This window comes from Ictidomys tridecemlineatus, chromosome 3 (assembly GCF_052094955.1).
Source record: "Ictidomys tridecemlineatus isolate mIctTri1 chromosome 3, mIctTri1.hap1, whole genome shotgun sequence".
In the NCBI taxonomy this organism is placed as follows: Eukaryota; Metazoa; Chordata; class Mammalia; order Rodentia; family Sciuridae; genus Ictidomys; species Ictidomys tridecemlineatus.
This window is the reverse complement of record NC_135479.1, coordinates 96,611,750-96,629,306: the sequence shown is the minus strand read 5'-3', so window position 1 is coordinate 96,629,306 and position 17,557 is coordinate 96,611,750. Positions and strand designations below refer to the sequence as shown.

Below are 17,557 nucleotides of genomic sequence, written 5' to 3'. Positions count from 1 at the left end.
GGTGTGGCTGCAGTAGCCACCTGCAAGCAGATCCTGGAACGCGAACCTCTTTGCCATTGGGTGTCTAGTAGTCCGTGCCTTCTGACAGGTGATCAGCCTCAGTACCTATCCGCTCAAAGAATGAATACTTGGGCCAGGATGTCCCCCCATGCAGTTACATGTTCTTTTCAACTGTAACACACACGTCAGCTTAGTTAAACATTCTTATTTTACCTACTTAAACATACACAAAATGTCAAGATGATATTTATGAGATAGGAATAAAGATTCATGCATTTTGGACCATTCATGTAGATCTTAGAAATGTATCATAAACATGCCTACAATTGCATTGGAATAATACTTAACAATTTCCAAATAGTAATTACCTGTCAGGAAGCAGTTACCTTTGGGAAGCAGATAAAGATCTTCAAATGCACTTGTATAATTCCCACCCCCCCCTTAATTGGTGAATTATAATTATACACAAAAGTGGGATTCATTGTTAGATACTTGTAAAAGCACACAATATAATGGTGTAATTTGGTCAAGTTCCCCAGTGTTCCCCCTGGTCCTCTGCCTCAGACTGGTATCCCTTCTATTTTCATGAGATCTCTGTGCTCCTCACCTTTATCTTTTTTTTCCGTGTCTAACTTCCATATATGGAAGAAAACATCATCCTTGACTTTGAGTCAGGCTTATTTTACTTAGCAGGGTTCTCCAGTTCCATTCATTCACCAGCAAATGACATAATTTTGTTATTTTTTTTTTAAATTAAAAAAATTGTTATTTTTTTATGGCCGAGTAAAACTCCATTGTGTATAAATATCACATTTTTAAAAGTTAACTTATTGGGGTAAAAATGGGAGTTCATAACTCACTTGAAACTATTGTTCGAAGTATGATATGTCAAGAGCTTTGTAATGTTGTGAACGACCAATAAAAAAAAAAAAAAAATAAAAGTTAACTTATCTGTTGACTGACACTGGGCTGGTTCCATTACTTGTCTTGTGTGAATTGTGATGCTATCAACAGGGGTGTGCAAGAATTGCTATAGCGTGCTGACTTCAGTGCTTTAGGATAAATACTACTGAGCGGGATAGCTGGGTCATATGATGATTCCATTCCTACTCTTGAGGAACCTCCATACTGATTTCTGTACTTGTATTAATTTACAATCTGACCAGCAGTATAAAAGTTTTCCTTTCTCTCCACATTCTCTCAAGCATTTATTTAATTTTTTTTGTAGTTGTAGATGGATAGAATGCCTTTATTTTATTTGTTTATTTTATGTGATGCTGAGGATTGAACCTAGTGCCTCATGCATGCTAGACAAGCACTCTACCACTGAGCTACAGCACCTGCCCTTTTTAAAATTTTTTTAATATTTATTTTTTAGTTATAGATGGACACAATGTCTTTATTTTGCTTTATGTGGTGCTGAGGATGGAACCTGGTGCCTTGTACATGCCAGGCAAGTGCTCTACCTCTGAGCCACAACCCCAGCCCTTGAGCATTTATTATTGTTTGTATTCTTGATGGCGGCCATTCTAACTCGAGTGAGATGAAATCTCAGGGTAGGTTTGATTTGCATGTCTCTAATTGCTAATGATGTTGAACATTTTTTCCCATATATTTTTGGCCATTTGCATTTGAGAAATGACTGTTTAGTTAATTTGGCTATTAATTGGGTTATTTGTATTTTTGGTGTTGAGTTTTTTGAGTTCTTTGAATATTCTAGATATTAACCTTCTGTCAGAAAAGTAGCTATCAGAAAAGACCTTATTCTATTCTCTGTGTTCTCTCTCCACATTCTTGTTTCCTCTGCAGTGCAGAAGCTTTTTAATTTGATGCCATCCCCCTTCTTAACTCTTGGCATTATTTCCTGAGCTTTGGAAGTCCTGTTGAGAAAGTCACTGCCTGTGTCTGTATGTTGGAGTGTTGACTCCATGTTTTCTCTAGGATGTGCCTAGTTTCCTAAGTTTTTGATCCATTTTGAGTTGACCTTTGTGCAGGGTGATAGACAGGGTCTAGACTCATTCTTCTACATGTGGATGACCACTTTTCTCAGCACCATTTGCTAAAAAGGTTGTCTTTTTTCCAGGATGTGATTGGAAACTTTATCAAGGATTAGTTGACTGCATCTGTGTGAGTTTGTCTCTGGCTGTTCCTTTGGTTTGTGTGTCTGATTTTATGCCAGTACCATGCAGGTTTTGTTACTACAGCTCTGTAGTGTAATTTGAAGTCAGGTATTGATTGTGGTGCCTCCAGCATTGTTTCTTTTCTTTCTTTCTTTTTTTTGTTTAGAATTTCTTTGGCTATTCTAAGTCTTCTATCCTTTCAAATGAATTTTAGGACTGTTTTTTTTCTAGTTCTGGGAAGATTATCATTGGTATTTTGTTTTGTTTGCTAATGTTTTGGTCCTGAGGATTGAACCCAGGGATGCTTTGTCACTGAGGTACATCTCCAGTCCTTTTTATTTTTTGAGACTGAGTCTCACTAGATTTCCCAGGCTGGCCTCAAACTTGACATTCTTCTGCCTTAGCTTCTCAAGTTGCTGGGATTATAGGTGTGCACCACCATTCCCATATCCTTTCTAATACTGCTTTGTTTGTTAAGCTCTGGGGTGGTTGTAAGGGATTCAGTACATTCTTTTATACATTATAGCTTTTTCTGTCCTGAAGAATTTTATAATAATAGCCTATCTTTTTTTTTTTAAAGAGAGAGAGAGAGAGCGAGAGAGAGAGAGAGAATTTTTTAATATTTATTTTTTAGTTTTTCGGTGGACACAACATCTCCATTTCACTTTTATGTGGTGCTGAGGGTCGACCCCAGCGCCCCTCGCATGCCAGGCGAGCACACTACCGCTTGAGCCACATCCCCAGCCCATAATAGCCTATATTAATCAGATTCTTTCAAATGTTTGTGGAAATTAAGCACCCACATGGGTGATCTAGTAGTATTGAAACATTAATATGTCAGTAATAAGACAGGGACTAATTTCACAGTTACAATGTGATTTTCCTTAATAACACCAAAAATATTCTACTATATGACGCTCTTTGTTTGCTTTAGATATAATGATGACCCAAACTCATTGTTTAGATGGTTTAAGATGACCTCTAAATCATCCATTTTCATTTACAGGAAACATCTCAGATCTCCCTGTGTCCTTTCCCATTGGGGCTGCATGTCAGGCCATCTGTGAGGTTTCTTCATGTTTTGGCATTCTCAGCAGACAGAACTCTGTGCGTATCTACTATTTCAGTGCCATCTTTAGGGGCCGCCATGCCCTCTTGAACTTTGACATTGAAGTGTGTATATCCTTTGCTCCTCTCCTGTCACTATAATCTCCAGAGCCTCTGAACTTCCACACATCCCTCTTTCTAGTGGTTTAAGATGTAAAAGAGACTGGCTGGGCTTCAGCTTAGTTAGTGGTGGCAGAGCCTAAAACAAATATAATTTCCATAAGAACTTTGCCATTTTTTTGAGGGACAACTTTACATTTTTTTCAGAGAATTTTATTTACCAAACAGTACAGACATCTTTATGAAACCTTGTTTTTCTTTTAGAAGCAGATATCCTAAAAAAGTAAATATTATATAAATAAATAATGGAGAATTCTGGTTCGACTTGAATGAGCCTAGGGAAAGGATGTTTGAAATTTGAGCAGTCTCTTCATCCCTCCAGTTTAAAATACATTCCTGACTTGGAACTTCCCAGATGCTGTCTGTCTGGGCCTCATAATTTTGAGTTGCTGCTCCAATTACTTTTATTTGTTCTATATACTAGTGTTATCCTCTGGTTTTCATTGAGGAATGCTATTTTTTTAAAGGATAATAATTGCTGGGCACGATAGTACACACCTGCAATCCCAGTGACATGGGAAACTGAGTCAGGAGGATTACAAGTTTCAGGCCAGTCTCACCAACTTAGTGAGGTCCTAAGCCACATAGTGAGACCCTATCTTAAATAAAAAGTTAAAAGCTGGAGATATAGCTCAGTGGCAAGGCACCCCTGAGTTTAATCTCTAGTGCAAAACAAGGAAACAAGACCCCAAAATATAAAAAACCAAAAAAGTTCATTTATTAATTAATATGTTTTTAAAATTTTCTCATTATTCATTTTACCTGTTGACGTACCTTTTCCACCTCTCCTTCTCTTCCTATCTATTAATTCAAACTATGCAGGAGGAATATACTGCTTCAGAAAGGGGATGTTGAAAGGAAATAGGAGGGAAGTAACTCTACATTGTAAGTATTTGAATTTCAGCAACATGCAGCAGAGATAATACTTGGAGAAAGCAGGGTTTTTAGAGGTTTAAAAAGAAGTAGGATCTTGCCCACGTCCTGCATAGGTGATGGAATTTGGGGTTCCTCTGTGTGAAGCAGGCTGGCTGCGAAATAAAGCTAAGAAGGCAGGAAAAAGCAAAACAAAACAAAACAACCCCCCCCCCCAAAAAAAAACAAAGAACAAAACCCACACGACTTGGAAGTAATTTTGAAAAGCGGGACAGGGTGGCTCTACGACCTTAAGGGTCCAGCTTCCATGCTGGAAAGAGAGCGTTGGAGTCTGCATTTGCTCTATTTCTATGGGGGAATTTCAATGGCTTTCTACAGAATGTTGTTCACCAAATAAGATAGGAGGTGGGCTGTCCAGTTCCCAGTGGGTCACGCCCAATTCCGGAGCTCTGAGAGCAGCTTTCCTAGTCCAGGGAACACTGAAGTCACATGCATTGCATAATCCATTGGCATGACTGTGGTCAGATGGCTCCTGCAGCTGAGACTATCACCCTGAAGGCAATGCCAGGTGGAGGCTGTCTCCGTCAGCACTCCCGGCAACTGGAGCACTGCATCCTCCATGGAAGAGGGTCTTGATGATGCCTGCCTCAGTGCCCCCCACATTTGAACAAATCTAGCATATATTTTTCAAAATAGTGATTAATTTTTGGAACAAGGGCATAAATTAAGTACATAATTCAAAGAGATGACCCTAGTTCTCATCTTTGCCCACTTCTATTATCTCATCTTTGATCCTGGTCTTTGCATATGTCATTTCTTTGATTAAGAGAGTATGAAAGGAGAGGTCTAAAATAGAAGAAAAATCCATCTCTTCTTCAAGACCCAGCCCATTATTGCCTTTTTCAGTGGAGCTTTGCTGACTTCTCTGTCTCTGTAGTGCCCACGCATCCCAGTGGTGATCGCTTTACATGTCTGCCTCCCTCACAGATGAGACTGCCTCTCACCGTGGTGGACTTTCTCAATATTCTTTGTCAGAAACGGTGCTGTCACTGATCCACTGACGCCAGAATTCTTGGGGTTGGTTCCAATCAGTCCGCGAGGCCCGTGATATTTGTTGCTAAAACATCTCTCTAACCCCACTTTACCCCCATTTCCAGTGCTGCAACCTCCTTCACACTCTCATTATCTCTCTTGCCTGGAATAATGTAATAGCATTCTTCTGTCTTTCCTAGTTTTTATTCTTGCATTCCCAACAACTTATTCTCCAGGCTGCAGCAGCTAGAGTAATCTTATAAAAATGCAGATCTAATCGTTCCATCCCTGTTTTAAACCTGCTAACCCTCAGGGCCTGCATAACTTACATAGCTTGCCCACCTCTCAGCCTTCCCTCATCAGTCATTCTGGCTGTTTGAGTTCCTCTAATGTGCTCTGTGCCTTTTCTTCTCAGTGTCTTCGCACATTCTCTTCTCTTTCTGCCTTCAGTAGTAATTCCTGTTCATGTTTCAGTTCTCAGGCACTACTTTTTCCTCCAGGAAGCTGACCCTGATTCCTCCTAACGAGGTCAGACATCTTGCTTCACAACCTCGTTATCAGCTTCTTTGTAGAGTAGGTCACGAGGCAATTCCATACTAAATTAAGACTTCAATGTCTTTTTCTTCTATTAGAATATACATTTCATGGAGGATGATCACTTCAGCATTTCTAATACACAGCAGAAGTCCTTTATGTATTAATTTACTTACTAAATAAAATATTCTATGATTTCTGTTTGGGTTTCCACAACAAAATATCTTAGGCTTGTTAACATAAAACAGTCATATATTTCTCACTGGAGGTTGAAAACTCCAAGATCAAAGTGTCCGTATATCTTCCTCATAGATGGCCCCTTTCTGTTGTCTCATGTGGCAGAAGGGGCCAGCAAGCTCCTGGGTCTGTTTTTATAAAGGCATTCATCCCATCCATGAGGGTAAGCCCTCAGAACCTACTCACCCAAAGGCCCTGCCTCTTCATGCCTCCACATTAGGGTTTAGGTTTTAACATATTTTTTTTGGGGGGGGGATAGGGTATAGGGTGGGAGGACACAAACATTCAGACTGTAGCATTCATTTGCTAAGTTTCTTAATGGCATGAACAATTTATTAATCATTCTTGAGTTCCAGGGACTGGCATATGCTGAATGCTCAGCTTGTTAAATGAATGCCACGGTGAAGTGGAGCAGAGAAGCCTTGTGTGGCTACAGGACAGAGAACCAGGATTGAAGGGAGAAATTATGGAAAGGCAGAATTTTCTAGAAAGCACATATAAATGCTGAGTAACCCAATAAGAACCCTATTTGAACTCTTCTGTTGAGTATTTCTGGGTTCTTGGATTGATTATGAGTAATTTCTATTATAAGTTAATAGTTTTTGTGTGTTTTCTGAATTTTCTATAATATTGTTTTTATAATCAAAAAACATTTTAAAAAGATATGGACTGGGGATAAAATCATGGGCTCTCTGTCCCTAGAAGGACTTGAGTAGCTGGAAACAATACTTGCCATGAAGACAAGAGGGCGCCATCACAGGGAGAGGAGGCGGGCTCCAACAGCCTGGCCTGTGTTGAGTGAATGGTAAGTTTCTTAGAAGAGCGTGGTCTAGTTCGCTCGGCTGCCTTGCATTCTGCCAGTGACTTCTTGCACTGGAGCCTGACTGTGGCAGCATTGGCTGTGGCAGAATCTGATTTGTATCCATCTGAGGGTGATGCAATGGTAAGATCTCAGGAGGCAACAATATGTAGTGAGGCCCCAAAGATGTATGGGCAGGGGAGGTGTTTATGTGGAAAATTGTAAAGGAACACCTGTGGAGGAATCCCTGTGAGGAGGTGCACACAGAATAGACACAGACACACAAAGTACAAGCTGACACACAGGAGGAGTAGAGAGGAGAGGAGTGAAATGGGTGAAGAAGAAGTGCAGAAGTGAAGTGTCTGTTCCTCCTGCCTGGGAGTTCATTAACTCAAAGAATGCACACCTCCCGTTACCATGACTATATTCTGATTAGTATTTCTTTAACCCTGAGTGCTAGCTAACTGAGATAAGGTCCAGGTTAGAACAAACAGGGGCCCCCATTCTCCAGGGCATCACCATGGAGACCAGAGAGTGTCTGCAGAGTTGTCTTATTACCTCCGAGGGAGGAGCAGGTCTGGGCAGCAGAGTAAGCTTGTGAAGGACAATGCTATGGCAGCCAGGGACCCTGTGCTTTTGCACAGGAGTTTCCCACTAGCTAGGTATCTCCTAGCAGCCAGACATTCTGTGTCTGCACAGAAGCTTCCTAGTCACCAAGCATGTCACAATCACAAAGTTTGAAGACCCCAATACCAAACACAGAATTCCCACAGAAAATCATGAGATATTCCTCTATGAACTATCTGATTGAGTCCTGGTTAAAATACTCTCAAATCAGCTCTCTCTCTCTCTCTTTTTTTTATATATAGTTTTTAGTTGTAGGTGAACACAATACCTTTGTTTTAGTTGTTTTCTTTTTACGTGGTGCCAGGGATTGAACCCAGTACCTCACATGTACTAGGCAAGCGTTCTACCACTGAGCCACAACTCTAGCCCTCAAATCAGCTCTTGAGATGCACATACCCTCAGCATTATAATTTTCCAGGATAGAATTTTCCAAGCTGGTCTTTGCTAAATTAAAAAGATGGGACTCATTCTGATCTTTGGGTTTATGAGCTAGCTTGGCAAACAGAATCATTGTTTTTCTCTTGTGAGAGAAAAGACATTTAGATAATTTCCTCCATATTATAATAGCTCTGAATTAAGAGGGAATAGAATACTCCCAAAGGAAATCTTTTGTGTAGAAAGTGAATCTCTGCTAAGCACTGAGCAACACACATAGAGTTTCTTCTGATTACATGAAATTCCAGCCAAGAGGAAATAGAGAGATTAGAGACATAAATCTAATAGGAGATAATGAACAGTAAGATTGATGTCTACAAAATGCACGTGAAAACAATTATTGTATCATAACACCGGTGTCAAAGTGTATATGTGTGATGTGTACTACGGATATTCTACTAACACGAGTGGATTGGTTAAAAAGTAAAGAAAACAAGGTAACAAAGAATTCCAAAAGAATTAAATAAAAAAAAGAAAAGAAAAATTAGAATTTATAGTTGCTAACCTCCTTTGCCCTTAGTTTCTAATGAGGTCTCCTGGAGCACTGTGATTCCTGTGAATGAATGAGTCTGCTATTTATTTGATTACTTCACAGTTGTTACATTGTTTGAGTACTTTTATAACTCCTCCAGATTCTCTGTACTAAAGTGAATTCTAATTATTGTATTGATTGAAAGGCAGAGGAATCCATTTTTTATTTGATATAAGCTTTAAAAAGTTTTGTCTAGGTGGGCATAGTGGCCCATGCCTGTAATCCCAACAGCTTGGGAGGCTGAGGCAGGAGGATCTTGAGTTCAAAGCCAGGCCCTAAGTAACTCAGCCAAACCTGTCTCTTAAATATATATATATATATATATATATATATATATATATATATATATACACATACATACATATGGCTGGGGATGTAGCTCAGTGGTTAAGTGCTCTTGGTTCAATCCCTGGTACAAAAAAAAAAGTTTTGTTCAAAAAGACATAAAGGAGCTATGTAAACACAGTGTGTCTGTTTTTCATTTTATAGATAATTGTGCAAGAAAGTCCCAGGATTTCTAGCTTTTCCTCCTCATACCCACCCCCCCCCCCAAATTTCTTGGAAATAAAAAATTCAATATGTACTGGGGCTGGAGTGGGAATGAGAAAAATGCCAATATGGAATGTGTGTGCCAAGGCTGGGTTCTCCTGGCAGTCTCTGGGAGTGAAGTCTTCCACCAGAGCCAGTTGCTGTTGTGCCAAGCACATGGCTAAAGGGCCTTGCAAAACCTGGTAACAGAAGGATGTACCACCTCTGCCACCTTGGCCCATTCCCTACCCAGCTTTCCTAACAGGGAAGGGGGTTGGATGAAGGAAAGCCCAGGAAAGGGATATATAGGCACCAGGAGCATGGTCTGTGTGCTTATTCCTTTTGGAAGAGAAGGCAAGCAGCACAGGAATGGCTGACCTCATACTTTTGAAAATGATTGTATATAGATGGATTTTTAACCATTAACTCATTACCTTTTGAAGTCACTTCCATTAAGTTACGTGGATGGTTGACACTGTATGTGTTAATTGCTGTTTAGTAGATCTTAAATGAGTTGCAGTATGATCAAAAGCTATTTGATTTTGAAACATAGAAGCGGAGATTGAATGTGATATTAGCAAGCTAATGAGCCACCATTGGAGGAGGGGCCAGAGTTCCAAATGGTTTTGCAAAGTAACAACCAAATGTTTTACCTAAGGAAGACACTCACTGGGAGATAAAGACATGTTTCATTTTCTTGCTGAAATTGACACAAAATAGTTACCTATCTCATATCAACCCATGTATCTAAAGTTGGGAGTAACTGCCAAATCCCCCCCGCCTATATATATATATATATATGGAGCTGGGCATGGTGGTGCACACCTGTAATCCCAGCAATTTGGGAGGCTTAGGTAGGAGGATTACAAGTTTGAGGCTAGCCTCAGCAATTTAATGATACTCTATTAAAAAAAACCAAAAAGCGGTGGGGGGGGCGGCGCTGGGGATGTTGCTCAGTGGTTAAGCACCCCTGGGTTTAGTCCTGGGTACAAAAAAAAAAAAAAAGGTGGAGTGACTCTTTCAAGCACCCACTAAATTAAAGATTCTCTGTTCTATGCTTTTACATGACATGTGTCTCTCACTGGTTCTGCTCTGCAGATATTGTTAAGCCCATTCTAGTGATGAAAGATGGATAACTTGCTCAGCTTAATGATCTAGTTTTAGAATCTCGTGTCCACACCCAAGCCCGTGCAAGTTTCCCGGACTGCACTGCTTCAGAGCCATCTTCCTGGTGTTCCAACCCCTTTGTTGCTCAGGACGTGTTTGGGGAGAAGTGGTGCTAAGGGCTCCGCCTACTAGCTTTGTTATGGAATAAGATATCTTAGGTTATTCTTGGTTTTCCACCTAAAAATTTAGGTTTTGGGGACTGGAGATCCTTTTCAGGGCATTTAGGCCATGGTGTTGACTTCTCTGTAATACACCTTGAATTCTTTCCTAAAGTGGGAAATGCCTCCTTACTTGTGTGATTTTTATTTATGCCTGAGAACAAGTCAGCACTGCAAATAGACCTGACTGTGCCTATTGGAAGGAGGTGAATTGAAGATGACCCAGTAAATGCTCCTCAGCTTTGACAACCAAGTATTTTCCAGAAATCTCAATATTAGAAAAGTATTGAGCATTTATTTTTCACTCAACTCTAAGTTCTCAAGAAATAACTGGATGAAATACTTAACAGGTTTACCAAGGCTATCTGGGAGAGGAAAAGAATCAAAATGAAATAAAAATGAAACCACTTGAACTTCCTTGCACAAATATCATTTTATTCATACCAACATGTTTTTTGAGGTTTCAACATTTTTAGAAAAATGGTTTTATTTAGATCAGGTCAGCAATGGTAGCTCTCTTGGGGAAGGCTGGTTTGTGGTAAGCCTGTGGTCACTGAAGTGCCAGAAATATCCATGGGAAGATGATGGTTTTGAAAATCCTCGTTTGATTATGAGCCCAGGAGCATTTGCTTGCATTTGGAATGTCTGCATCATGAAGTGAAATTGTTATTTATACTTCACACATTTACTTCTTTTTAGATCTATTCGAGGGCACTGAGACTTGTGTTCTAAAGTAGAGCATGGTTAACTAAATCACCAGGACTTTGTGATAAGTAGTAGAAGTAATTCTTCCTCCCAATTAAACTGGCAGAATCACCTTCCTCTTTCTCAGACCATATATTCATTGAGGAAAGGGGCAGCACATGGCCACCGTTGATCACAACCCTCACCATGCAAGGTTTGAGCACGTTGTTGGTATCCAAATTGTTAATAATAATACAGACCCATCCCACTTTGTGACTATTTGTCTGTAACTAGGTTTCATAATTTATTAGAATAGCTGGGGTTATTCACTAACTCTTCAGAGCGGTAGATTTAAAAACATTTAGAGAACCATTTGCAACTACACCTGTTCTCAACCTTGTCTCTCCCAACTTCATGCAGGAGATGTCCCCCTAGTCCAAGGTGAGTCCCCTGTCTATACTCTGAATGTACACATCAAAACTAAATTTATGGGGAAAGGTTGACCAATGGGTATTAAGTTGCAGTTACCTAAGGGTAAGAAGTTCCTGTGTGTAATTGCACAGTAAGGTGACTATAGATAATGATTTTTGCACTGCATATCTCAAAAAAAAAACAAAAACAAAAACAAAAATAAACTAGAAGAAAGAGTTTTGAATGTTTTGCAATGAATTAGTGATAAATGTTTAAATTGATGGATACATTTAACCTGATTATTCAATTTATACATGGATCAAAACATCACAGGATGCCCCATTAATATGTATAGTATTTGTGTACCAGTTAAAACAAGTTTAATTTAATGAAAAACATCAGTCTCTTTTAGAAAGAAACATAAGAAAAGTTAAAGAAAGGAAGAAAAATATTAAATCTACCATCTGCTTTATGTCTCCAACTGTTGCTTCTGAATTTTCTATGAGTGAGTGCCACCACCAACCACCCAGCTTCCCAAGCAAGCCCTCAGGAGTGAGAAGACTCCTTTCCATTCCTATGACTACAGTTCCATCCCATCACATGTCCCGTCCATTTTTACCAATTCAATTTCCCTGACTCTCCATTTGTATGAGTCCCTTGTCCTTTACTATAATGAAATATTTGAGGCTGGGAACTTTGTAAACAAAAGAGGTTAATTTAGTGCATAGTTTAGGAGGTTCGAGGGCATGAGGCATTGGCCTTGGCTTGACTTTAATTAGGACCTATGGCAGATGGCATCTCAGTGGTAAGAGGAACTAATCACATAGCAAGACAGGAAGCCAGAATGGCTGGAGAAGTGTCAGGCTTGTTTTTTTTTTTTTTTTTTTTTTTTTTTTTTATAACAACCCTTTCTACAGAACTAACTAGGGTTTCCAGAGAACTACATCAACTTTTTCCAAGGTGTTGAGAGCCACAGTTTAGTCGGAATGACGCCTGGCATTTTGCTAGAGGGAATGGTTGAAAGGTGACCCTGCTCTGGGATTAGGGCGGCTCCTGGGGGGGGGGGCGGGATAGGTGGCTCTGGGATTAGGGTGGATCCTGCTGGGATTAGGGCAGATCCTGCTGCCACGGGCACCGGCTACTTTGGAGTTCCCGTTGAGTTCTTGCTGGGTTCTGGGAGAATTGGCGCGCGCGGAGCCCGGTGGAGGGAGTGTGTTCCCGGGAAGTGTGTGTAGAGTGCCGGTGAGAGTTTGGGAATAAAAGAGTTACTGTTTGAACCTTCAAGGCTTTTTGGTGGCTCCGTTATTTGTGCCCAGCCAGACTGCGGCACCAAGGCACTGCCCTCCATGATCTAATTACTTCCCACTAGGCCGGATTTCTTGGAGGCTCCATACCACCTCCCAACACTGCCCACGGAGGACCAAGATCCAACTATGAGCCCTTGAGGGACGCACTCAAACCACATCCAAACCACAGCACCATTTCTACCTCCTCTGCTGTGACACTGCTCCCGAGCCTCTACCTCAAAGCCTCCACGTTCATTGAAAAAAGTGGTCTCCCTGATACAAATTTTAATAGCCATACAATCCATTTTCATACAACTGTCAGAGTTATCTTTTTCTTTTTCTTCCAGTTTTTTTTTTTTGTGGTGCTGGGGATTGAACACTGGGCCATGTGCATGCAAGGCAAGCACTCTACACACTACACTCCCAATTGAGCTATATCCCCAGCCCAGGGACATATTTTTAAATGCAAACCTGCTTAAAATCTTCGAATGGTCCTTTATCATCTTAAGAATTGGCCACTTTGCAAATGGAGCATGTTTTTTCTCTTTGATACCTTCATAGAATTGTTCCCTCTACTGATCCTTTGCTCTTTGCTTGCCCAAAAGGTTCCTAACAGTTCTTTTGGTCTAGCTCATCCCCTACCACCTCTGGGAAACAGTGAGGGAGGCATTCTGGGTTTCAAGTCAAACACAACAGCACTTTCTGTGTTTCCCTAGTATCTTAGTATCTTAGACCACTGTTTTGAAAGATTAGTTCAATTGTAACTTTAAATTCCTGACTCCCAGCAATTCTTCAGTTCACTCTAGGGACATTGTTCTTTTTTTGGTGGGGTGGGTATCAGGGATTGAACTCAGGGACACTTGGCCACTAGGCCACATCCCCAGCCTTATTGTATGTTTTATTTAGAGACTGGGTCTAAATAAAACTGAGTTGCTTAGCGCCTCACTGTTGCTGAGGCTGGCTTTGAACTCATGATCCTCCTGCCTCAGCCTCCCAAGCTGCTGGGATTACAGGTGTCTGCCACCGCACCCAATGGTGACAGTATTTTTCCCAATGATATCAATTGCTTCCTAAGAAAGTCTAGTTTTATCTTGAGCGACTGTTCTTCAGCATTTCATATTGTTGGTCCCTCCCTTCTTCCGGAAATCATTAATTGGGCTTCTGTGGCTCTCTGTGCCCTGACCTATATCATCTCTGAATGCTAGCCAGTGAATCCAGCCTGCCTTTGCTTAAATGCCGGTGTCCCAAAAGGTCCTTATTAATTATTATTTCTTTTTTATTCTCCTTGCATAATTTCATTTAGTTCTACATCTTTAGCAACTACCTGTATACCCAGTAAAGCCAGAATTTGACCTCTAGAACTCTATTTCCAATGCATAATAACTTCTGTATCTTACAATATATTCAAACTTTACAAGTTAAAATTAAGTTTCTTTCCTCAAACATGATTACTTTAAATTTTTTTTTTAGTTGTAGATGGGCACAATACCTTTATTTTATTTGTTTTTTGTTTGTTTTAGTTTTATATGGTGCAGGGGATCGATCCCAGTGCCTCACGTGTGCTAGGCAAGCGCTCTACCCCTGAGCCACAACCTCAGCCCCAAACATGATTACTTTTGTGTTTCCCATTCTAGTGAATTAGCAGTAGAGTCAGGGTACTGACTATAATCTTTCCCCAGGCTTCTAGATTACATAATAAATAAATTTCAAATAAAGAGTTATCCTCTGTATATTCCAAATGAGCTTCTAGAAGTATTAATTATCATTGCATAACAAATCACCACAGATTAGCTGTTTAAAGCAGCATACATTTGTCATCTTAAAGTTGCTGTGGGCCAGGAGTCCAAGCATGGCTTAGTCCTCTGCTGAGTGTCCCATGAAGCTGCAATTGAGGTAGTGACCTGGCGCTAGGCTCTCTTCTCAGGCTAAGAATCTTCTTCAAAGATCAAGTGGTTGATGGTAAACTTTATTTCCTTGCAGCAGTTGGACTCACGGCAGCATGCTTATTCAAGGCCAGGAGGAAGGCTGTGGACGGGCTCACTCTGTCTTAAGGAACTTAACCTGACTCAGTCAAGCCTTCCCAGGAAAATAACCTGTTTGATTCACTCAAAACCAGCTTATTAAGGACCTTGATTACGTCTGCAAAACGCAAAACTCTCTTTACTTTTGCCATAATATGACATTATCTTGGGAGGGAATATTCCATTGCTTTTTTTTTTTTTTTTTTTGAGAGAGAGAGAGAGAGAGAGAGAGAGAGAGAGAATTTTCAACACTTATTTTTTAGTTTTTGGCGGACACAACATCTTTGTTTGTATGTGGTGCTGAGGATCGAACCCGGGCCGCACGCATGCCAGGCGAGTGCGCTACCGCTTGAGCCACATCCCCAGCCCCAATATTCCATTGCTTTTATCATTTTTTTTAATAAGAAACCAGTTTCAGATCCCACCCACGCTCAAGTGGTAGAGTGTTATACCAGGGCATGGGGCACTGGAAGTCATCCTAGAATTCTGCCTTTCACCACTTAATTAAAAAGAAAAAAAGCATATATGTGAAAACTAATAAATGTTTGTCATTTGGAGATGCTGCCAGGCTGAATACAACAAAGAAAAGTACAGAACTTTAACGTCTTTGAGTTCACTGGAGATGGCACATAGTTGAAAGATGGAGAAAATAGTTTTCTATGCTTTCTTCATCTTCTCCGACTGCCTTGGGCAGGAGATGGGCCCAAGTCTCTAAACTTTAGATTATAAGAACCAAGGGATAATTAAATAAGTAGTTCTGAAAGACAGACATTTACTTTCATAAGTAGCTTACTTTGAGAACCATTTTTACCATGTTTAGCCTCCTTCATACAGAGAGGATAAATGTGGTTAGGTGTCTGTAGTAAGTTGAATGATTTTCTTCAGTGTACATTACTTCCACTTTTCCTAATTAAAAAAGCTATTTTTATTATCTTAATAATAATTTTTTATCATTTTTTCGAATAGCTTTTTTTTCTCTTAATACCTTTGGCAGACTGGTTTTCATTGGAAGCTCCAATCTTCCTCAGGTAGTTCAGCCTCACTGGAAGCTGTTTTCATAGTTTCAAAGGCATTTCTATAGGAGTTCCTGCACTGGGGACTCTGCCTTCCTGGTCCACAGCCCTGAGGGGTGCTCTGTGGCTCCTGCTGCTCCTGGCTTCAGACAGAAATCCTGACAGCAGGCTTAGGGTGTGACGCCTACTGAGAACTCTGCCCCTGCAAGCGCTTCTTCTTAGGGACAACTACCCCACGGCATACAGCAGGACACAGCCTGACCTGGTGCATTTCTCTCCTTTCCTTGCCCCGGCAAGGCCCACTGGGCATGCTCCTGGGAGGCTGGAGTGGAAGTCCCTACAGATACGTGGTCACTTCTCTGTTTTCCCTCTCTTTGGCTTGGGCAACTGCCACACTGAGGCATTGCAGCCACTCTTCTGCATTCTTCTCATCCTTGGCCTTGAAAACGTAGGTTTTATTGTCTGTGAAGATTTCAAAAGCCCGAGGGAGAGAGCGGTCCCTGCGTTTCTTGGCCACGGCTTTCACACTCTGTACCTTGCTGAGCTCTAATGGGGCATCTTCGGGATCATCTTTCTGAAATGCATGGAGAGGAGAGAAGATGAGCTGGCTGCTGCTGTAGGCTAAGCCTCTGGCTTACCAGGGGGGTTTATTTTTATTTATTTTTTGGTACCAGGAGTTGAATCCAGGGGTGCTTTACCACTGAGCCACATCCCCAGCTTTTTAAAATATTTTATTTAAAGACAGGGTTTCCCTGAGTTGCTTAGTGCCTCGATACATTGCTGAGGCTGGCTTTGAACTCACCATCCTCCTGCCTCAGGCTCCTGAGCTGCTGGGATTGTAGGTGTGCATCCCAGTGCCTGGCTGCCAGGGGATTTTTAAAGGAGGGCTGACCCTTTCACTTCCTGTGACCCAAGACCTTTGCTATTCGGGATATGAAAGCATCGAGGAGTCAGTAGAAAACCAAGGAAGTAGGAAATTGGGACTTTGTTGTAATATCATAAGTTGGCACAAGATAGCAATCTATAGAACGACATTATCATGTGGGAGGAGAGTGCTTTGATTTTCTGTCATTTTCTATTGAACACAGCAGTACAATTTGGAGTTCTACTAACTCTGAATTTCAGAGAGTTTAGGAGGCACAACATTGAAATTTCCTTTGTGCTACCTCTGAGGAAGGGCTGGATGAGACTGTAATGGAATAAACAAACAGGGGTCCAATGTTTGAGTAGATCAAATTTTTCCAAACCTCCTCCAAACTTTTGGAAACATGTATTACCTATATACACTAGATGAAAGAATATTGAATGAAGCTGCATTTGTCTTTAATGAAAACAGAGGCTTAAGGTTCTCTGCAACTCCAGGATCCTCACACTGGGCTAGCACAATTGTCTGAAGGCAATTAAATATTTCTGGAAAGCAATTTCAGGTCTTCAAGCTTCCTGAATACATTTTGTCTACTGGTGAGTTATCAGTGATTGAGAGTCTTGTCCATTCTCCTCTCCATTCCCCATTTCCAAGTACCCTTCTTTCACTTTGCCATGAAAAGGCACCCTTCCCAGCCCTCACAGCCTCCTCATGGTGTGTTGTTCCACTTGGACAAATCTCAGGCATGCCACACAAAAAAACAATTTAACATACTAGTGGCCAGGAAATAGCTGTCGACCAAGCAGCCACTCTCCACCCACTTCATCAAGACATAACATTTTCCTTTCTAATGTCTAATAATTGCTTATTAAATTTGGTTTTAGACTTATGAATTTTCATAACTGATGTAAATTCTAAGAAAAATAACTTAATCAGAATATATTAATATCTAGAGACTGATGATTGCAAGTAGTTAAAACAATTAAATTTCAATTTATATATAGTTTC

The 17,557-nt window shown here is 40.7% G+C and overlaps 1 protein-coding gene across 8 annotated transcripts in view; it reads right to left on the bottom strand.

Annotated features, from left to right (window-relative positions):
- Positions 1-17,557, bottom strand: part of Veph1 (ventricular zone expressed PH domain containing 1) — a 251,575-nt gene that overhangs the window by 19,399 nt on the left and 214,619 nt on the right. For 7 of the 8 annotated variants that reach the window (XM_078043502.1, XM_078043507.1, XM_078043501.1 and 4 more), the window contains one exon: positions 10,684-16,258. The exons of the other annotated variant lie outside the window; for it this stretch is intronic. In XM_078043502.1, coding sequence (XP_077899628.1) covers positions 16,022-16,258 — 237 coding nt within the window. In that variant the 3' untranslated portion in view covers positions 10,684-16,021. Of the gene's footprint in view, positions 1-10,683; positions 16,259-17,557 lie in introns of those variants that run through there. 8 annotated transcript variants of the gene reach the window in all.